Below are 17,789 nucleotides of genomic sequence, written 5' to 3' on the forward strand. Positions count from 1 at the left end.
TGAAAGCGTGGGTCACGAGAGTCAAAATTCCAATACTCGAATTCAAATAATGTCTGCGACTGACAACGTAAAATCTGTAAATCTCGTATATTAAGCGGCACAATGCGTCTCAGTTTCCAGATTTGCAGAAAGTCCATGAGTCGTACAACGACGTTGTATTATACATGTAGATTATTTAAAGATTGACTTCTAGATATATGCCTCCTGAATTTTTGTTTTGGTCATTTTTCTTGGTTGGTTATAACGTTCATGAACTGAACGATGTTCCTCTTTTTCACAGCCGGCAACGTAGGCAACAAGTTCAGCATTGATTTACACACTGGGGAATTGACAGCGCGACCTCTCGATCGCGAATCGCACTCTCGCTACTGGTTGGTCATCACGGCTCAGGACAGGGGAACCCCAGTGTCACTCCAGGGTTCCTGCAATGTTTCTGTTATTGTTGAGGATCAGAACGACAACGATCCGAGGTTCTCTCAGCCCCGTTACAGCACCACGATCCCTGAGAACGTCCCCGTCGACAGTGTGGTCCTCACGGTTCAGGCTTCAGACGCCGATGTGGGAGTCAACGCGAGGATTGTTTACTCTCTTGCAAACGAGAGTCAGTGGTTGTTCAGAATCGACAACAAATCCGGTGTCATCACTACAGCTGGGTAAGTCAGTGCTTGTTTTACTTTGATTCATTCTGAATGTTTGGCGACTGTGCCGCTAGGACCAAGAAAAGCGGCAACCATCGCAGGGTCTCGCGCCATGCCGCCAGAACAGCCGTCAAACATCCTCGCTTTATATTGTGGGAATTTTTTCTTCCACGTATCACCCCGAGAATTGACAGAGTAATATATTTTCGCGTGATTTGTTATGTTAATCGTTTCACAAAATACTACGAAGAATGTTATTAAACATAGTCTCTTACTTTAAGAAATAATTTTAATTAAAAACGGTGCACTTAGGAAGCGTGATGTAAGTGGGCAATTGTTTGCTATTTTATAATGATTTATTTTGTGTTTTATATAGATGTGCTAATATTTATAGGACATTGTGTTGGCATTCGCATGTCGCTAGACAGGGAATGCGAATTGTTGAGTTACAAATCCCTTGGGAAACATCCATTTGGAAGATCTAGAAGGAGTTGTGTTTATAACATAATAGGAGAACAAAATGTGAAGAGCGGAGTGGATGGACCAACTTCGGGTCGAATCCAGTGGCGGAGTTTAGTATTAGCGGAACCCTACCTCAGGGATTAGCTTCCAAAATGTTAGTTTAACATATGCTCTAGATCTACGCGTACCACTGGTGGTACGCGAGCCAATGTTGAGTGGTACGCGAACTAAGTAAGAAAATCAAAAGATAATATTAACATAAATAACAGTTTTCCCTGAAGGCATTTGGTTAGTGGTACGTTTAATGTGTTAAATTAGAATTAGTGGTACGCAAGCGAAAAAGGTTGTCAACCCCTGCTCTAGATGCATTTAATACACACGCGCGCGCAAACGCCTCCCTCTTTCAGCTGTCTCAGTACTCCAAGAGTCACGTGTTTACGTGTTGCTGTCTAATGCCCCTGCCAGCAGCTAGGCCCTTATTACTCTGACTTGCTTGCGTCTGACAAAATTCGAAACTTGCACGGAGTCTTCGACTACTTGTGATAGTGTCGTTCCGTGGCTTTACATTTTGATTGATTACGACTCTCCGGTCGTCGTTATTCTACTGTCTGGAACGTCTCGTTACTGGACTGAAAAGGTGGAGTCTATTATCACATCGAAAAGCATACAACCCAGAAGGATACGTCATGTTTAGCTGTTATCGGCGATTGAAAATATGTTGTCTTTCACTGCTATAATTTGTGTGGAACTCCTCGTGTACAGTCAGCTCCGAAACTCAGGACCTGCTTAACTTGTCGCTGACGTTTGTGAAGATGTTCGCTTGTAAAGGGATTTTAAATTTAAATTGTGCCAAATTGTTTTGGTACTTATTTGGAAAGGGATGAATTTTTTAATTACTAATTGTGGTATAAATTTTGAAATTAAATTCGCCACTTTTCGAAAGTATGTACCGTTTAAAACGTGGTTGATTCTTGGGATATTCAGAATTTGTACATAAAGTTTTTGAAGTTTAGAACTAAAGTATTTTGCTTTTCTGATGGCTGTTGTTTTAGCTGAGGGGAACGCAAACTCTTAATTCTCACAGACTGTATCAAACCTTAAATGGAAGATGGACTTCACATTTCTTTTTATTAAACATTCTCTAATGATGTGTGACAGTGATTTGTTCTTTACACAATAATTGTGTTGCGTACATTCTCTGAGGTGTGTGTATATGTATATATACGCATACGACGTTTTGGGACCTGACTGAATTCTCGTGTTGAGATTATTTTAAGTACGTAGTCTGATTTTGTTTTAAGATTAAAGTACAGCGATCGGAATTGAACCCAGAACCCTTACAATACTAAACTTGTTAGATCAGGACAGAAATATTTTGCCCTGAAACATACAGAAAATGAGAAATGTTTACATTTTGGTTGGAGAACCTGAAGAGAAGAGACATCTTGAAGTCCTAGGATTAGATGGGGGGATAATATTAATATGGATCTTAAGGAAATATTGTAGGGTATGGACTGAGTCAATCTGCCTTAGGGTAGGGGCTGATGGCGAATCTTGTGACCTTGGTAATGAACGTTTGGATTCCGTGTAATAGCAGGGGATTAATCGACGACTAAAGCGAATGTTAGCTTCTGACAATGGAGTAAGTTATTTGTGAATAAAATTCGATAGTACTTTTTGGTACATTCTGTACACAGATCCCCAAAATTATAAGAGACAGTCTTTTGCCTAGCAACAAACACAACAGCATGGCTAATGCATTGTTTTCATTTCTTGGAAGAAACGCATCAGGGTTTTTGAACAACGTTTATTTCATATTTTCTCTGAAACGAATTTGCTTTCTTTGCTTTTATCATAAAACATCGTTCGCTTTTATCGAGACGTAAAAGGTTTGTTTCTGAATCATCAGATGTATTCTCATTGTAAGCTAGAAATAATCATTGTGCGGAATTCAGTTGATTCAAGGCAGAGCTTCAGCCCCCTTGGACGCGCAGTGGCGCCTGAGAATCCTTTATTTTATTTTATTTTTACTTCTGGCCACATCGTGATACCTAGGCGTCGCTTGTTGCTTATTATTTGTATATTTAACGGCGCTTTCACTGTTGCATTGTTTATGTGGTGCCAAATTGGGTTGTGGATTCGGAATAGTATGTAAGGAAGAGGTTTTCGTCTGCACAGGTTTGGAAGTTTGGATCTCGGACACCGAGAACGTACAGATCTCTTTCCGTGATGTTAATTAGTCGATCATTTTGGCCACAAAAATGCACGAGGCCGAAGAAAGAACTAATAAAGGGGTGGAAATATGGAAAGTGATGAGAAACATTGGCAGCAAATAGAAAGTATCTTGGTAATAAGCTAGACTCTTCAATAGCTCGGATTCTCTAGCGTTGGATGATAGGATAGTTAGTGAATACTGATTTGGAAAGGATGTTGAAGGATGCTGCCATGACATAATTTGTGGCATTGCCCCTGAATTGGAAGGCCCGGCGAAAACCATGAAAACGTTCAGTCAGGATAGCTTGTCTCTGGGCTGAAATTTGAACCCAGGATCTCCCTATTACGAAGCAGGAAAGCAGACCTCTTCCATCCCTATGTTCAGTAAACATAAAAAGAAACAACAAAAGAAATTATGACAAGGCGACAGAATGGGAACAAGCAAATGGGCAAAGAAAAAGGAAACTATTAAGTGTTAAATTTTCGTATGTCATTTCACTTCTATTGTTTGTGGAGAAACACACAGCCTTATGGCATTTAACTTATAAGAGGAGACATTTAACGTGGGCAGGTTCTACATTTCAAACTGAATCTGGGGTCTCTGTAAAACACACTGTAAAGCGCTTTTACTGAACATGGAAATGTTTGAAGAACGGCTTTCCCGAGGACGCGTAGTGCAGCTGGTTCAGTGGTCCTGTTGCTGTGTTGGATAACGCTTCGGTTACTTGTCTTTGCATTTTTGGACAGCTGTGCGCTTGTCCACCATATCTCAGTGTCTTCTCCTTCTGTCCACTGGCTCCTGTAATTCTGAGAGAAGGAACAGAAAAAGGTTTGTGGCGGTGAACAGACACAGCGAATGGCGAATCTGGATGCCTTCTTCGCTTGTACCTTTTATGCAACGTCATATGCTTTTACTGTGATGGTGTATTGGAGGGGTGGGGGTGGAGGTTTGTTTCCTACTGTTCGTTGAAAAAAGAAGAAAAGAAAATCAGACATATTAAAACATTTGGAGAGATGAAGAAGTAATCAATTTTCGGTTTTGAATAGTTCTCTGTGATTTGCAGAAATAATATTCACACCTACGATATGCATATTTATTTTAAATGGAATTTAACAAGATAAAGTTATAATCAGGCATTAGAATATATCGAGGTAATTTTAGTCCTTTTAAATCATTTTAATTTTACTAATTTGCGTAATTTTAGTATGGCAATTATGTTTCGTAATTTGTAGCTGGGCCTGGTTTAAGCTGCGTAAAAAATGAACTGAAAACCGTATCTACATTTTACAATCGGAATCACAGCAGATTTGAATCGATATTTGTACTGATTTAAATTGCATAACAATATAATTCGTTGCGTTTAAAAAGGAATGTATTTGAATCAGCTGAAAACCATATCTACATTTCATAATCGGAATTATAACCGATTTGAATCGATATTTATCCAGGAATTGTAAACTTTTGTAGTAGTGGAAATTTATTATATTCTCTTTTATATGTTTGAGTACTCTCTGAAACAAATCTTGTAGTGTCAGACTCCCTTCAGACAGAAATAGTAACTGAAATGAATCTAATTGATTTTTAATACTCTTCTTCCAACGTATAGTGGCTGTTTCAGTGAATGTTTGTAGATGCTCCGTTGCAGGAGAACCGGTGTATTTCAACCTAATTAAATGAACAGCATAAAGCACTGACACATATCCCTTAGTTGGAGTCAAGTAGGTAGTAACAAACACACATTTGTTTGATCTCTGAGGTTGCTTTTTCTCTGCTTGTTGTGGTTATGGGCAGTAACAGCGCTTTAAACGCTAATCCTTTCAGACCTTGAACGCAAAAGTGTGTGGACCAGAGTATTCAATTAGAATAGAGACTGAGATGAATGGGAAAGATGAACAGAGTACAAGGTGGAGGAGGAGGATGAGAAAGAGAGGAGAAAATTGAATAAAAATGTCCTTGGATATTATCCATCGTCTAGTAAAATATAAAACGTAAAACGACGTTTCGGAGATGGGACTCTATCTCCGCCTTCAGGTTCCTACACAGTTGGGCTCACTAGATAGAGATAGAGTCCCATCTCCGAAACGTCGTTTTACGTTTTATATTTTATATTTTACTAGACGATGGATAATATCCAAGGAAATTTTTATTCAAATGACTCTTCACCATCGTCAAGAAATTTTAGATTTGAGAAGAGAAAAGCAAAGGAAGAAAGACTATATAAAGAAAGGGAAATGAAGGTGAATATGGAGAAAAACGACTGTAGAAGGGGAAAAAGATGAAGAAGGAAGAGGAGGAAGAGAAACAAATAGAAGAACAGGATGATGGAACATGAGAAAAGGAAAACATAATTTTCAATCATTTCCATACCTGACTTCTTGTTCTAAACTTGAATCTCGGAGGGTTATTGAACATGATTTCCAAGCTGCGTGTATACCAAATTAAAAACAGGAACGCATTACTCAGAACACTGAATGGCTTCGTTGGTATCAAACACCCGCATGGGCACTGTTTGATTAGCAAGCAAGTTTGTCATAATCAGAATCGGAGACCGTCGCTGAAGCTGATGGACAACCTTCTGAGTGCCACGCTCTTCAACGTCCCTCGTGCGTTTGGATGATTCGCGCCATCTTCTCTTGGTTTTGGTTGTTTCATCAATTAATTAGTGTACATGTCCTGACGCGCCAGTTCATCGGTAGTGGCGCCACATCGAATTAACAGAGAAGCAGCAGAACAGGTTAAAGTGATAGGCCTACTTGGATGGATACCGCAGAATGTAGATGTTGTGTCCTTCCTCATTTGGAATTTTGTTTTAAGAAGAGTGAGCTGTTTCTTATCTGTAGCAAACATCTGTAGATATTTTCTTTGCGTAGTTCTGTCTGTGTTAAAACATACGAATGTTTTTAAGTTGCTTATCAGTTTATGTTCTCGGTTGATACGCCTTTGTACCTACAGTAGTCAACGACCTGTCGACGAAACAAAGACTTGAGAAAACGTTAATGTTGGGATGGTGAATTAGAGTAAATTTGCAGTTTCGTCTGATTTATTAAAATTAGTTTATGTAAAGTAGGGCATGTTGCACTGAACATACAGCACAAACGCGAGAGATGATAAAAGAGTACAGAAAATCGGTTTTAGGGGAAAAAGACTGTTTGAGAGATCCAGGAGAAGATGGAGGGGTAATATTAAGATGGATCGGAGTGGGGTAGTTTATTGACAAACTGAACGGCTGTTGGCCTTTCAGGGAAGTTTTTGCTCGTTGTAGTTAGGTGGTTTTGAAGTTTAATTTGTGAATCTTTCTAGCACGCTGTCAAAGTCAGTTAAAACCGAAATAAGTAAAATTTGGAAGAATTGATAATAGTAGGCAGGGATAAATCCGTTAAATCGAGAGTTTACTGTGTAATAAATGCCACTGCTTGGAATTTATTATCAGAAAGGTAATACCGGGAGCTGCAATGCCTACAGTGTTAAGCCATGCAAATTTTCGCTTAGAGCGAAGTATTGCTTACAGTTTAAGGCGTGCATTGACACAGTGGCTACCACAATTTACGTTACTTCTCTATTCTTCGAAATGTGACGTAGAATGTAGTGCAGGGACCCACAACACCAACCTTGGACTTAGAATGTCTCAGTCTTCAAGTATCAGTTGAAGAATTAATTTGTTGGTGCCGCACTCATGCATTCCAATGACGCAACTTTTAAGTGTTTTACCTCCTAAATTTCCCTTCTGGCGCCAAAAAAATAACCAGGAATTTCGAGTCGCATGATGTTATGAAATGAGCTGGAAAATTTTCTGTAAACATAACAAAGCAAAACGCCAAAGAATGAAAAATAGAATGACGAAACGATTTAGAAATAAAACCGATGAGATGTTGGAACGCGAAAAGAAGGAGAAGAGGACAGTTGTATAGAAATGTGTACCGAAACGCAGAACAGCATGGTTTGTGTGTGCTAATATTATAGAATATAATTACTTTTGTGTTGGACTTATAGATACCTAGGGTAGGAAGTGACAGGAGCTTTAGCATCCCAAGGATTATGTTGGCTCGAGAGTACCAACGAGTATTTCAGAAAAAAAGGATGTGGGATTCGATCCCGAAAGTTCAACGCCACCACATACGATCCTGAGACTGTTTCACCATCACAGCCAACCTTCGTGAGACTAAGACTACTGTTACCTTGCTGTTTCTTTCATGGTCTTCCAAACTGGCGTTTTCCAATAAGTTTCCTGACCAAAATTCTATATGCAATGCTTTTCATCCCCATTCTTTTCATATTCTTATCCCTTTGTAATTTCCGTTGTCGTAACGATACTAGATGATAGGAGAAATGTCAGTCAACACGGCTCCATAACCCAGAACATCATTATCAATTAATACACCAATTTGCAATATTAATTTCTGTGCGTCACTTAGGAATTCTGTCGCTCAGTCTGAGATCTGAGCGCGATCTTGTTTGGATGACACGAATGCTCCCTTTGGGTTACAGAGAAGCAGGAATGTATTCTTCGGAGTCTGTTAGCGTGTCTGAAGTTAAGTTTTTTCCTTCGAAATGTGACCTCGACCTCAAGCTAACAAGGATGGGTTCTGGGGTTCCCGCAAATGTAGACAGACAAAATGTGCCATTTTCACTTTATTTTAAGGGGTGATTTAAGTGCCATATTTATTCGTCATTGTGACTGGAAATCGATTTGCTGTGTCAGGAAACCTGTTACGTGCGCCTCACTCATTAAACAAGCAGTGGTAATTGTAAAATAGAAACGTAAATTATTGCGTCTGAAATCCTGGAAAATCTTTAATTCGTTGCTGTCCTCCTTTTCGTATTGTTTATGAATGTGAACGATGTTTTATTTACCTGTTTGAAGCTGACCACGTATTTTGAGATGTTCTGTTATTTATGTTTAAAACGGTGCTGAGAGAAATTCATGCTTTATGACTAACATATATTTTGCTATTACTGACTTTTTTAATTTGTAATTCGTTATTCATAGAAGTGATTGAAATTTATAACGATTCAGCGGTTAGAAAATAAAGCATACAGGTTGTATCGGAAGGTAATTACTTTTGTGTTAGCCACAAAAATAGTTCGGCTCTTGGGTATAGTATTTAACTTGCGTTCGGTACAAATAAGTGGGTAGACTGCCAGGCTTCACTGGTGTTCGTGTATTTGTTTTTCTTATTTATTCCAAGAATTTGAGAGTTAGGATCTAGAATTATTAAAACACCTGCAGTTGTCAATGTGCAGGTTTCGAAGAATTTGATCTTATAATTTTTAATATTATCCTTAATACTGGTATATGTATTTCAAAACGAAGCTAAAGGGTGTAGAGGCTTGTACCAACATATAAGCTTTTCAGAATGACTTAAAATATTTGTTTTCTTTAACAGGTTATTCGATCATGAACACCAGAGCGTCTACAATTTTCAAGTCGTTGCGACGGATGGGGGACGCTACGACGCCAGGTCGCAGAAGGTTCCTGTCCAGATCACAGTCCGAGACGTGAACGACAATAAACCGGTGTTTTCCCGTTTCCCGTTCAGCGCCGAAGTGCCGACTTACACGCAGCCCGGCCACAACCTTCTTCGGGTGACCGCAGAAGACCAGGATGAAGGCACAAACGCGGAAATAGTGTTCAGTTTTTTGAACGAACCTTCTAACAACAAATTTCGTATCAACCCAAACACAGGAATTGTCACTGCAGCCTCTAGTTTAACAATGGAGTCGGGGAAGTTGTTTCATCTCGAGGTTCTGGCTAGGGATAAAGGAAATCCTCCGCAGAGTGCGACAGGACTCATCGAAATAAAGGTGGGAGAGAGTCCTGAGGGAGCGGCGAATCTCAGGTTCCAGAACATTTCCTACGTGGTTACTCTTCCAGAGAATGCGCCGATCGGCAGGGAAGTTGTTCAGGTAATGTCTAAAAAATATTCTGTTTCTCGCGGATGTCATGTCTACTTCCTGCTATCTTCAAATACGGACTTTGTCCTTTCCTCCCCTAAAATATGGGCTTCTTCATCCTCTCTCTGTGGCTTGAAGCAGTCGTGTAAGGAATCTCGCCAGGATGTTACAGACCTAAAATTTTATATCGCCAGATACTTAATTTACAACGTTTGGCCTCCTCCTTAAAAGTCAAATGGTAACTATATGTACCAGTTGCTTTAACAATCAATAATTCTGCATTTTGTATGTGTGGGATTTATAGGACCCCATTGTAAATAGCGGTAATTTCATTAAACAGTTTTAACAAGTTGATATTTTTAATGGTGACGTGTTGTTTTCTTTGCGGTACGGGCTGAATGCTTGAAATGTTATTTAGACCAGTATCTATTTCAAAGGCTTACTGTGGAAGTGGAATACATTTGGGGCTGGATGGGCTCTGTAGCAGGTTTCAAAATCAGACAGTAAATATATTCGATTTTAAAATACCACGTGACATCATCTAATCTGTTGTCTCAAATGCGATCACTGCTACTGGTTCACAGATGTGTTGCGGGGGGGGGGGGGATTGGATGCAATAGATTGGTTGTGGTGTTTTGTGCAGTAACATTCTTTTTCTTTTATTTTGCTAACAGTCTTGATTTATGATTTCGTCACCTGAATACAATATTATGCTGATAAATCTCTGAAGCTTTGCGTCATCACTTGTTATGTGTCATGCAAAGAGGCCAGGTCCTCATGTTTAAGAACATTTGAAGGCTTGATTAAATAAGCTTCAATGTGACTTTGACGTATAAACCGATTTTAACGCCACCTGTCGAATATGAAAAGAAGCAAAGAGATATTCCTCGTAAAGTTAAACATTTTTATGAAAATAAAATAGAAACTACAACAAAAGAAATTAATATGTATGTGTTATAGTCCTCTTTTTATTTAAGTACATGAAACTGTGAAGGCAGTGTACAAATAGAATATTTTCAGTGCGATCACTGATTATAAGTTTAAACATTTTTGGCGACTAAAGACCAATACATCGTATTCTGGTCCCGCGCGGTCTGAGGCATCGTGCTTCGGACCGGCGATACGGAATGCGCGCTGGTTCGAGTCTCGGGGAAAGAAATTTTTCGTGAGATTTTTGACCAGTGTATGGGACCGGCCTCGTGAGGAAATTGGGGAGCTACAATGAATAGCGTAATCCGGTCAGGAAAGCTAGCAATGGCTGGGGGTTCGTCGTGCTGACCACACGTCACCCTATACGATCTGGTTGGATGATCGCTCACCTCTGCGTAGGCATGTGAACGTGAGGCCAGCAGTCAAGCTAGTCGGCTTTGGCTCTCAGAAGGCTGTTACGCCATGGATTATTATTAATGTTACTTCGTATTCTGAAACCATAATTCGAATTATTACTTTATTCTTTCAACTTCCCTAATGTACCACAAAACGATGAAGTGAAAAACTTGTGTTCGGGATAAACTTTTATTATACTCGATGTTTAAATGTGGATTTCAAGTTGAATTGATTTTATTCTTTTAGGATATTGTTTTACTTTAAGTTTTATAACTGTTACAACAAAGCCATGAGTCTTGAAAGAGGGATTCGTCAGGGTGATGGACTGTTGGAATATACGAACCATCGATGCTAGCAGCTCAGCGAATGAAAAAGAAGTTTACTTTAACGTCCTCTGCGTTTAATCAGATTATTACAAGTGAAACATAGTGACATTTTACTGGTGTAATAATGAGTAGAAGTATTATTAATTGTCGTCAGATTAATGTGAGTTTCTAATAGAGTAACAGGATTACGACATGGCCAAGCAGGTGTTTGCTGGGTAATAAATGTGTGGTTGGGGGGATGGTTATGTTAAACTGTCAGAGCCCAAAAATCTGCAACCAAAATCATGCTTCTGAGGAGTTTGATAAAAACTTACCTCCAATCCACTATGGATGTTAACATATTTGTTGACACTAATAGTCCTGTAGGATACGTTTATAGGAAAGGTCGTTTATTTTAACTCTCTTAAACATTAACTTCTTTTGTCGTCTGTATTAAGAATCGCGTTTACAAAGGTTTCCGACATTACAACTTACTGCTTCGTTTTATTATACTCTTATTCTTTCCCCTTCCTAAGTTGACTATGTCTGAAGACTAATGATGTCGGAAGAAAAAATAATTGAAAAGAAAATTATTTCACTTAAGACCGTATAATTGAGAATAAAGTTTGGGATGCTGCTTCTTTCATGCAATATTTTTATTTTACTTTCAGTTATATGATACCATTTACACGTAAAAAGTTTCAACTTGCAACATTGTAGTTGACATCAGTAGCCATTTATAGAATGTAAGTCATTTGAGGAAGAAAAAGTAATGGTTTTTCTTAGCATTAAATTCCTTATTTTCGTAGTGACGCTAAATTATATTTTTATATTTCTCTGACATGGACTCTTAAATTATGGCGTATAACATTTTCTCAAAAATTTCATAATCATTGCCTGGATACATTCCTCGTGGTTCATGGACATAGTTAAGTTGAATTTTCTGTCTCCGTAAGATGAAAGTACTAGTGTTACTTTTATTTTTCCTTCTTGCTATTTACCTTTGTTTTGTCTTCAGTGTTGTACTTATTACCTAGATAAATTTATATTGTATCGTCACGCAGTTGCAAGATCGTAACAAATGACGCCATAAGAAATGCCTGCAGAATTTTAGATGGAAAATCTGAAGGGAAGAGGTCACTAGGCAGACCAAAAGGCCTATGTAAGGGCGTGGTTTCGTATGGCTCAAAGTAGAAACCAGCAGCAGACGTTTTTCGGTACATGGTAATAAACATTCGGATTCAATTACAGGAGAAAAATTTCTGACTAGCTGGGTGACTGTCAGCTTTTCAAGAAGGACCCTGCACCATGCTTCACTTGCTAAAACTGTAATTTAACTCTACATTTTTGTTTATTTATACTTGGTATATGTAACGACGCTGTGTCGAGTGAAAAGGATCTTTATGAAGTGAATAGTGTTGATAAGGATGTGGGAGGATACTGTACCGGAGAGACCGAGGAGAATCATAAGAACATCAAAGTATCCGGCAGGACACACCAAGTTCTATTATATACGTCCGCATAAGGAGACAGCTTAGGTAAATCTATTCTAAAGACGTGAAAGAGATTAAAATCAATTTGTAAGTGAAGACTTTTGGAGTAATATATGGACAATTGTTTCAATTCTCGAAATTTGCCTAGTGATTGAATACTATAAGCTTAGAAAGATGGGTGGAGCGCAATAACGTAGCGACCTTAACCATTTTCGCTATTACAACGAAATTGATTTACATTCGTGAACTTGTAAAGTTTTATCGTTCATTTCAAGATTGTAGAATTTGGAATAGACGTGTAGCATGGATTAAAATAATCCATACGGTATCATATCCGGCAAAGTCTATTAAAATATATCAGTTGTGTAAGCGAGACTAAGATGGCAAGATAATACTAAAGTGAATCTAAATAGATGTTATTACATGAATAGGTTAGGGAACAACCCAGTGACTTGATTTTATTCCAGGTGTAATGAACCTTACGGGTTTAGGCGAAATACTTAAATTACCGGAAGCCCAAACTTTTTACCACATCCATAGTATGTAATGTCTGAACCAGGTGTCAGCAGTTCGGACAGACGGGCGACGTCAGAGGATCACGTACAGTTTCGGTAGCGGAAACGAGGATTCCACCTTCGAGATTAGTTCCCAGACGGGTCTGATCATGGTACAGGACCCGCGGCTTCTGGACTATGAGACCCGTCCCACCGTGCGTCTGGTGGTGGTGGCCCAGGCTGACACCAGCTCCTCCGGACCGCCCCTGTTCGGCTATTGCGACGTGTGGGTTCACCTCCAGGACCAAAACGACAACGCACCGCGGTTCACACAACAGCAGTATTCGGCTGCAGTCTGGGAGGGTAACAACAAAGGAACGTTCGTCATGCAGGTTAGCACTGAATCAAGTTGCTGAAGAATATCGCTGTTTGTGTTCATGGCGTAAGGGCACAAGGACTGTCCATTCTTCTTTGACTTGCTGAAGATTCTCATTATTTCCATGACAGGTTCACGAGGTCACAACGACTTCTTGTCTTCTTATGAAAGGAAGTTTTTGTTAAGAACAGAAAATGTATGAAACACGAGTTCGCCCGACATGTTTATGGTGTTAGTGACACAATGATTTTCACATAAATTCAGAACATCGGGATTATTATTTATGTCACGACGTTTAGATTCAGTTTCATGATGACGCCGTATATGCGATGCGACATTCTGAAGAAATAACTCTTGCAGGTATCGGCCACCGACGCCGACCAGGGGGCAAACTCCCGGGTCCTGTACCACATCGTGGACGGTAACCATGACAACGCCTTCGTGATCGAGCCGCCGTTCTCTGGGTTGGTGAAGACCAACATCGTGCTGGACAGGGAAATCAGGGATACCTACCGCCTCACCGTCATCGCAACCGACGAAGGAACACCCCAGCTAACGGGTACCTCCACCCTGCGCATTAACATTGTTGACGTGAACGACAACCAGCCCACATTCCCGCCTCACAGCATCATAAGTGTCAGCGAGGGTGAGTAAAATTTTGCACATTAACATGAGGCCAACGTGACTTTATTAAAGCTTTGTTCTTATTGAAGTCTCTCGTTTCGTATCTTTAAGCATCCGGTTGTAGAATGTGATGTCACGTTATGTGTGTAGCAACTATCAGTCTTACAGGCATGGATTTTTGGGTGTTTCGTCATTCAAGGAGTCTTGCAGCTTATCGTAATAGCAATTTAGACATCCTCTCTGCAGGCCATGAAGTTGTATAGTCATCTTAGTACTAAACAAAGAGGACTTAACTCTGTCAGAAATTTACGTACGTCGCCTTTTCAGTAAAACAGTTATGATTCCTCGACATTGTTTAAATGCGTTAATATTTTGAGGTTATAAGTGACCTCTTGCACACGTGTTACGATAGAAGTGAACAGTAACCGAAATATATTGTCGGAATTATAATTACTTGTTTTTCATAATTGTCAAGCGGGATTTATGCATATTCGCTTATTATTACGCGCCCAGCTCTTCTCAGTTGTCTTTATTGAATTAGCGAAAAGTAACAAGTCGTTCTAATTATTTATTTCTTCCTTCCCTCGGATCTGTCTATCTGTCCTTCCGTGTTTGTCTGTCTGTTTATCTACCAGCGTCTCTCTATTTATCTATTAACTATCTACCTCCTATCTAAAATATCCGACTACTAATCTGAGCTCTCTACTTGTGCATCTGACTCCCTTCTTTCATTATTCGTTCTTTTCTTATTCTTCTATTTGTTCTGTTTTGTACTTTTTCTCCCTCACTGATTTTGCGTTCTTCAATGAACGAATAAGAGACTGGCTGTAGACTAGACGGCTACGGTACATCCAGAGGTCACTGCATTTGCCACCACGTCTACGCCGTCTCAGAACGGTAGACGTATGGCAGCTCTATCGTTTGTAGTAAGACGGACGGAACGTGAAGCAGGTCATTCATCTCCCTCTCGTTCTTAGGATAAGAATGTGTGGATTTTTATCTCGGCTGTGTCCCTACCTCTTCAGGGCATGGTGCTTCGTCACAGAGAGAGTTTTCTTGCTTTCTCGGATTGTTTTTTCTCAAACCAGAAAGGAAGAGGCCAGTAGAAAGACTGGATTGAAGTCTTACGATTCATTATAGGATCTTATGGCGGACTTTCGTGAACACGATAACGTTCTTTCAGGTCAAACTAAAGCAGGAAATTAGTTGACCAGCAAGCAACAATTTTTTGAAAATAAACCCTGCAACATTCAGTAACAAAGAATTAAATAGTGTTTAACCTGAAGAATCGACGGTGAGCTGGTGCGGCTAACAGCTGTCAATCTGTACCAGAAAATGTTTTCGTTCCTTCACGATTTAATTATCCCTCGTATCAGCTTTCAGTGCTTCGAAACGCCATTGGCTCATTCATGTGTTTAGCAGACAGATTGCCATTCGTCTGACGAACGATTTTTTCCGCCGCTTGTCTGCTGGAAAGTTCTCTGACCGCTACGAGCTTACGACTCAACAATTAAACGCCTCGAGTTCAAATTAAAACCTGACAACAGCGCTGCGTTCGTCTGCTCGAGCTGGGGCTTACTACGCGAGACCAGGAATTATTAACTTCGCGCCACCACTACAGTCAAGTTGTCTGTGTACGTGATATGGTGGCACGATGAGGATGAGGCTGGCGGACTCTCTTGACACGTGATATTTCACCTTCTGAACCATTCTTTACTAATTTCGCTTTAATTCATTTCATTAAGCTATTTATGATTCGTAAAACAGCCTCTGCCTTGTATTCCCGCCGGGCATTAGTTTAGAGCAGTAATTTGTTTTCGGAAATGTTGGGCACTGCCACAGACGTAAGATAACGCTTCGTTTAGTCTTAGGAATGCCAATTTCTTGTTTGATTTTGGGTTTCAGTGTTGTACTCCTACTTACCGTTTGTCTTTATCGGTATCTTCTCGAAAGCGTTTGAAAACAAAGTGTCAGTGCGAATATTTGACCCTAACAAAGAATTTCAGAATTTGTAATCGTTATCGAATATCATTAAACACATCGAGGAGGAGAAATTCATACAGAATTTTAATAGGGAAACTTGAAGGGGTAGTACCACATTTGACGAATTCAGGATGGAGCAGAAAGAGACAGTACTCTCATATATCGTCACCTTTCTAATCGCTGCTTCCACATGAACTTTGTGAATTAGTGACCAGTGATAATGAACGATTATAAGAACGGACGTACGCACGTGCTAACCCTGAACGAGTGTTAACAGCTGTTATAGGAACTTGAAACAGTTAAACAGATTTGTACACGTGAGAAAAGTTTCAATAACAAACCAAGTCCCCCTTGAGCGATTTAAAAGCGGTTTCAGAGTCTAACAAGATGCCTGTAGCTTGTGGACCATATGGCACAAGTGTTCACTGTCGGACTGGTCAAAAGCGGCTTCTCCCTGTGGCAGCGTTTGCGTTATGCGTGGTTTAAAGGAGAAACAAGGCGCTGTCTCCCACAACTCTGACAATACCAAGTGAGATTTCAGGTTCTCGAGGCGGTGAATAGGAAGATGACTGTCGTCTGGGTTGTTACGCCGCGCAATCTGGTAGACATTTAACGACGTTCCCTGTTTTCATCACCAGCGCGCCCAGAATACAGCCATCATTTGACATTGCTGTCCGTTCAGCGTTGGCTGGGTGACGTAAGAAGATTATTTGTATATGGGGGGGGGGGGGGGGGGGGTAGGGATTCCACTGGCCACGAATCCGTGAAAATGATCCGTCAAGCTGATTGACATTCTCTTTATCAGACTGTACAAAGAAAGAGCACGAGTCACTGAGTCTTCGTCTGTCCTCCTTCAGCTGCCGTTGAACAAACAGACAGTGCTGGCTCCCTCGCCACGAAACGCCAAGGAATATATACAGCATGGCTCAAAATTTATGTACCAAGTTTAAACTCGGTTTTCTCCAAAACGACTAATTACAATTTGAAACTTTGCTTAGACACCGTAGTACTCAGGCCACTTGTTTGACATTTGTTTTTGTCCAGTTTTGTGGATATCAAAAAATGACGGCGTTAAGTTCCAAGCTTCGGGTATTCATAATCAGAAATTACATTCGATCAACTGAAATTCGAACAAAAGTCACGTAACGTCTGGAATTAAAGTTGGACCGAACAGGCGCACAGCTTCAAATCTCGCTAACAAATTTCGCGAGACAAAATTCGAACTGTGGTGTCAAACTGTTGGGATGGAATTGCGAAAGACGCTGATTTGAATGATATTTGAATAAGATTTTTATGCCTTATCGTTCAGGTGAAATAAAGAATAAAACATGGTGGGTACATTTTCGGTCATCTGTAAAAACACGGTGTGTTGATTATACTAAATATATGATACTATGTGACAGTCGTCATAGCAGGAAACGTTACTGCAACATCGTAAGTGTTAGGACGGCACTTTGCCAATTTTATTACTCAGCATCCTTTCAATTCTCAGTTACCTTCGTCAAAAAGCATATGTAAATTCACGCCCACATTTCTTCGCCTATCCATTTGTGAAATTGTTACGTCTTTGACGTGGATAGTTGATACCTACTGCACTGTTTGACATTTATAATGCTATAAATATGTTTCTGTGGTGTGCAGGAAGGTTTAAGCTTTTTGTTAGAAAAGGATAGGATAGTAGCATTGAAAAAGATGCATCTAAATCTTTCCCAGTCGCATCCGTTATCTAATGTTAGTTCAATTTTATTTTTGGACAACTGACGCGTGTGACGTAGCAGATCAGCATGGGCGTTATTTGAGCGTCAGACAGGGCAAAACAACCGACACGACGCCTTGCAAGCACATGGCTGTTTCTTGGTGATCGTTGCTGAACGCTTCGGCGAGAGGTCATGAAATCCCGGCAGGACTGTAGCTCGTGTGAGGTCTGGCCCAATGAAAAATGCATTAGCCTCTGCGTCAGTCGGATGGTAGGTAGCAGTCG

At 40.1% G+C, this 17,789-nt stretch overlaps 1 protein-coding gene across 2 annotated transcripts in view; it reads left to right on the forward strand.

Annotated features, from left to right (window-relative positions):
* Nucleotides 1-17,789, forward strand: part of ds (dachsous cadherin-related 1) — a 430,815-nt gene that overhangs the window by 396,271 nt on the left and 16,755 nt on the right. For both annotated transcript variants that reach the window (XM_087351708.1, XM_087351709.1), the window contains exons 11-14: nt 281-653; nt 8,700-9,219; nt 12,891-13,217; nt 13,562-13,847. In XM_087351708.1, the coding sequence (XP_087207834.1) occupies nt 281-653; nt 8,700-9,219; nt 12,891-13,217; nt 13,562-13,847 (1,506 nt within the window). The remainder of the gene's footprint in view (nt 1-280; nt 654-8,699; nt 9,220-12,890; nt 13,218-13,561; nt 13,848-17,789) is intronic.

The sequence above is a fragment of the Zootermopsis nevadensis genome, unplaced genomic scaffold (assembly GCF_977971745.1).
Source record: "Zootermopsis nevadensis isolate Lab colony 2312 unplaced genomic scaffold, Znev_1.0 Znev_ptg000020l, whole genome shotgun sequence".
In the NCBI taxonomy this organism is placed as follows: Eukaryota; Metazoa; Arthropoda; class Insecta; order Blattodea; family Termopsidae; genus Zootermopsis; species Zootermopsis nevadensis.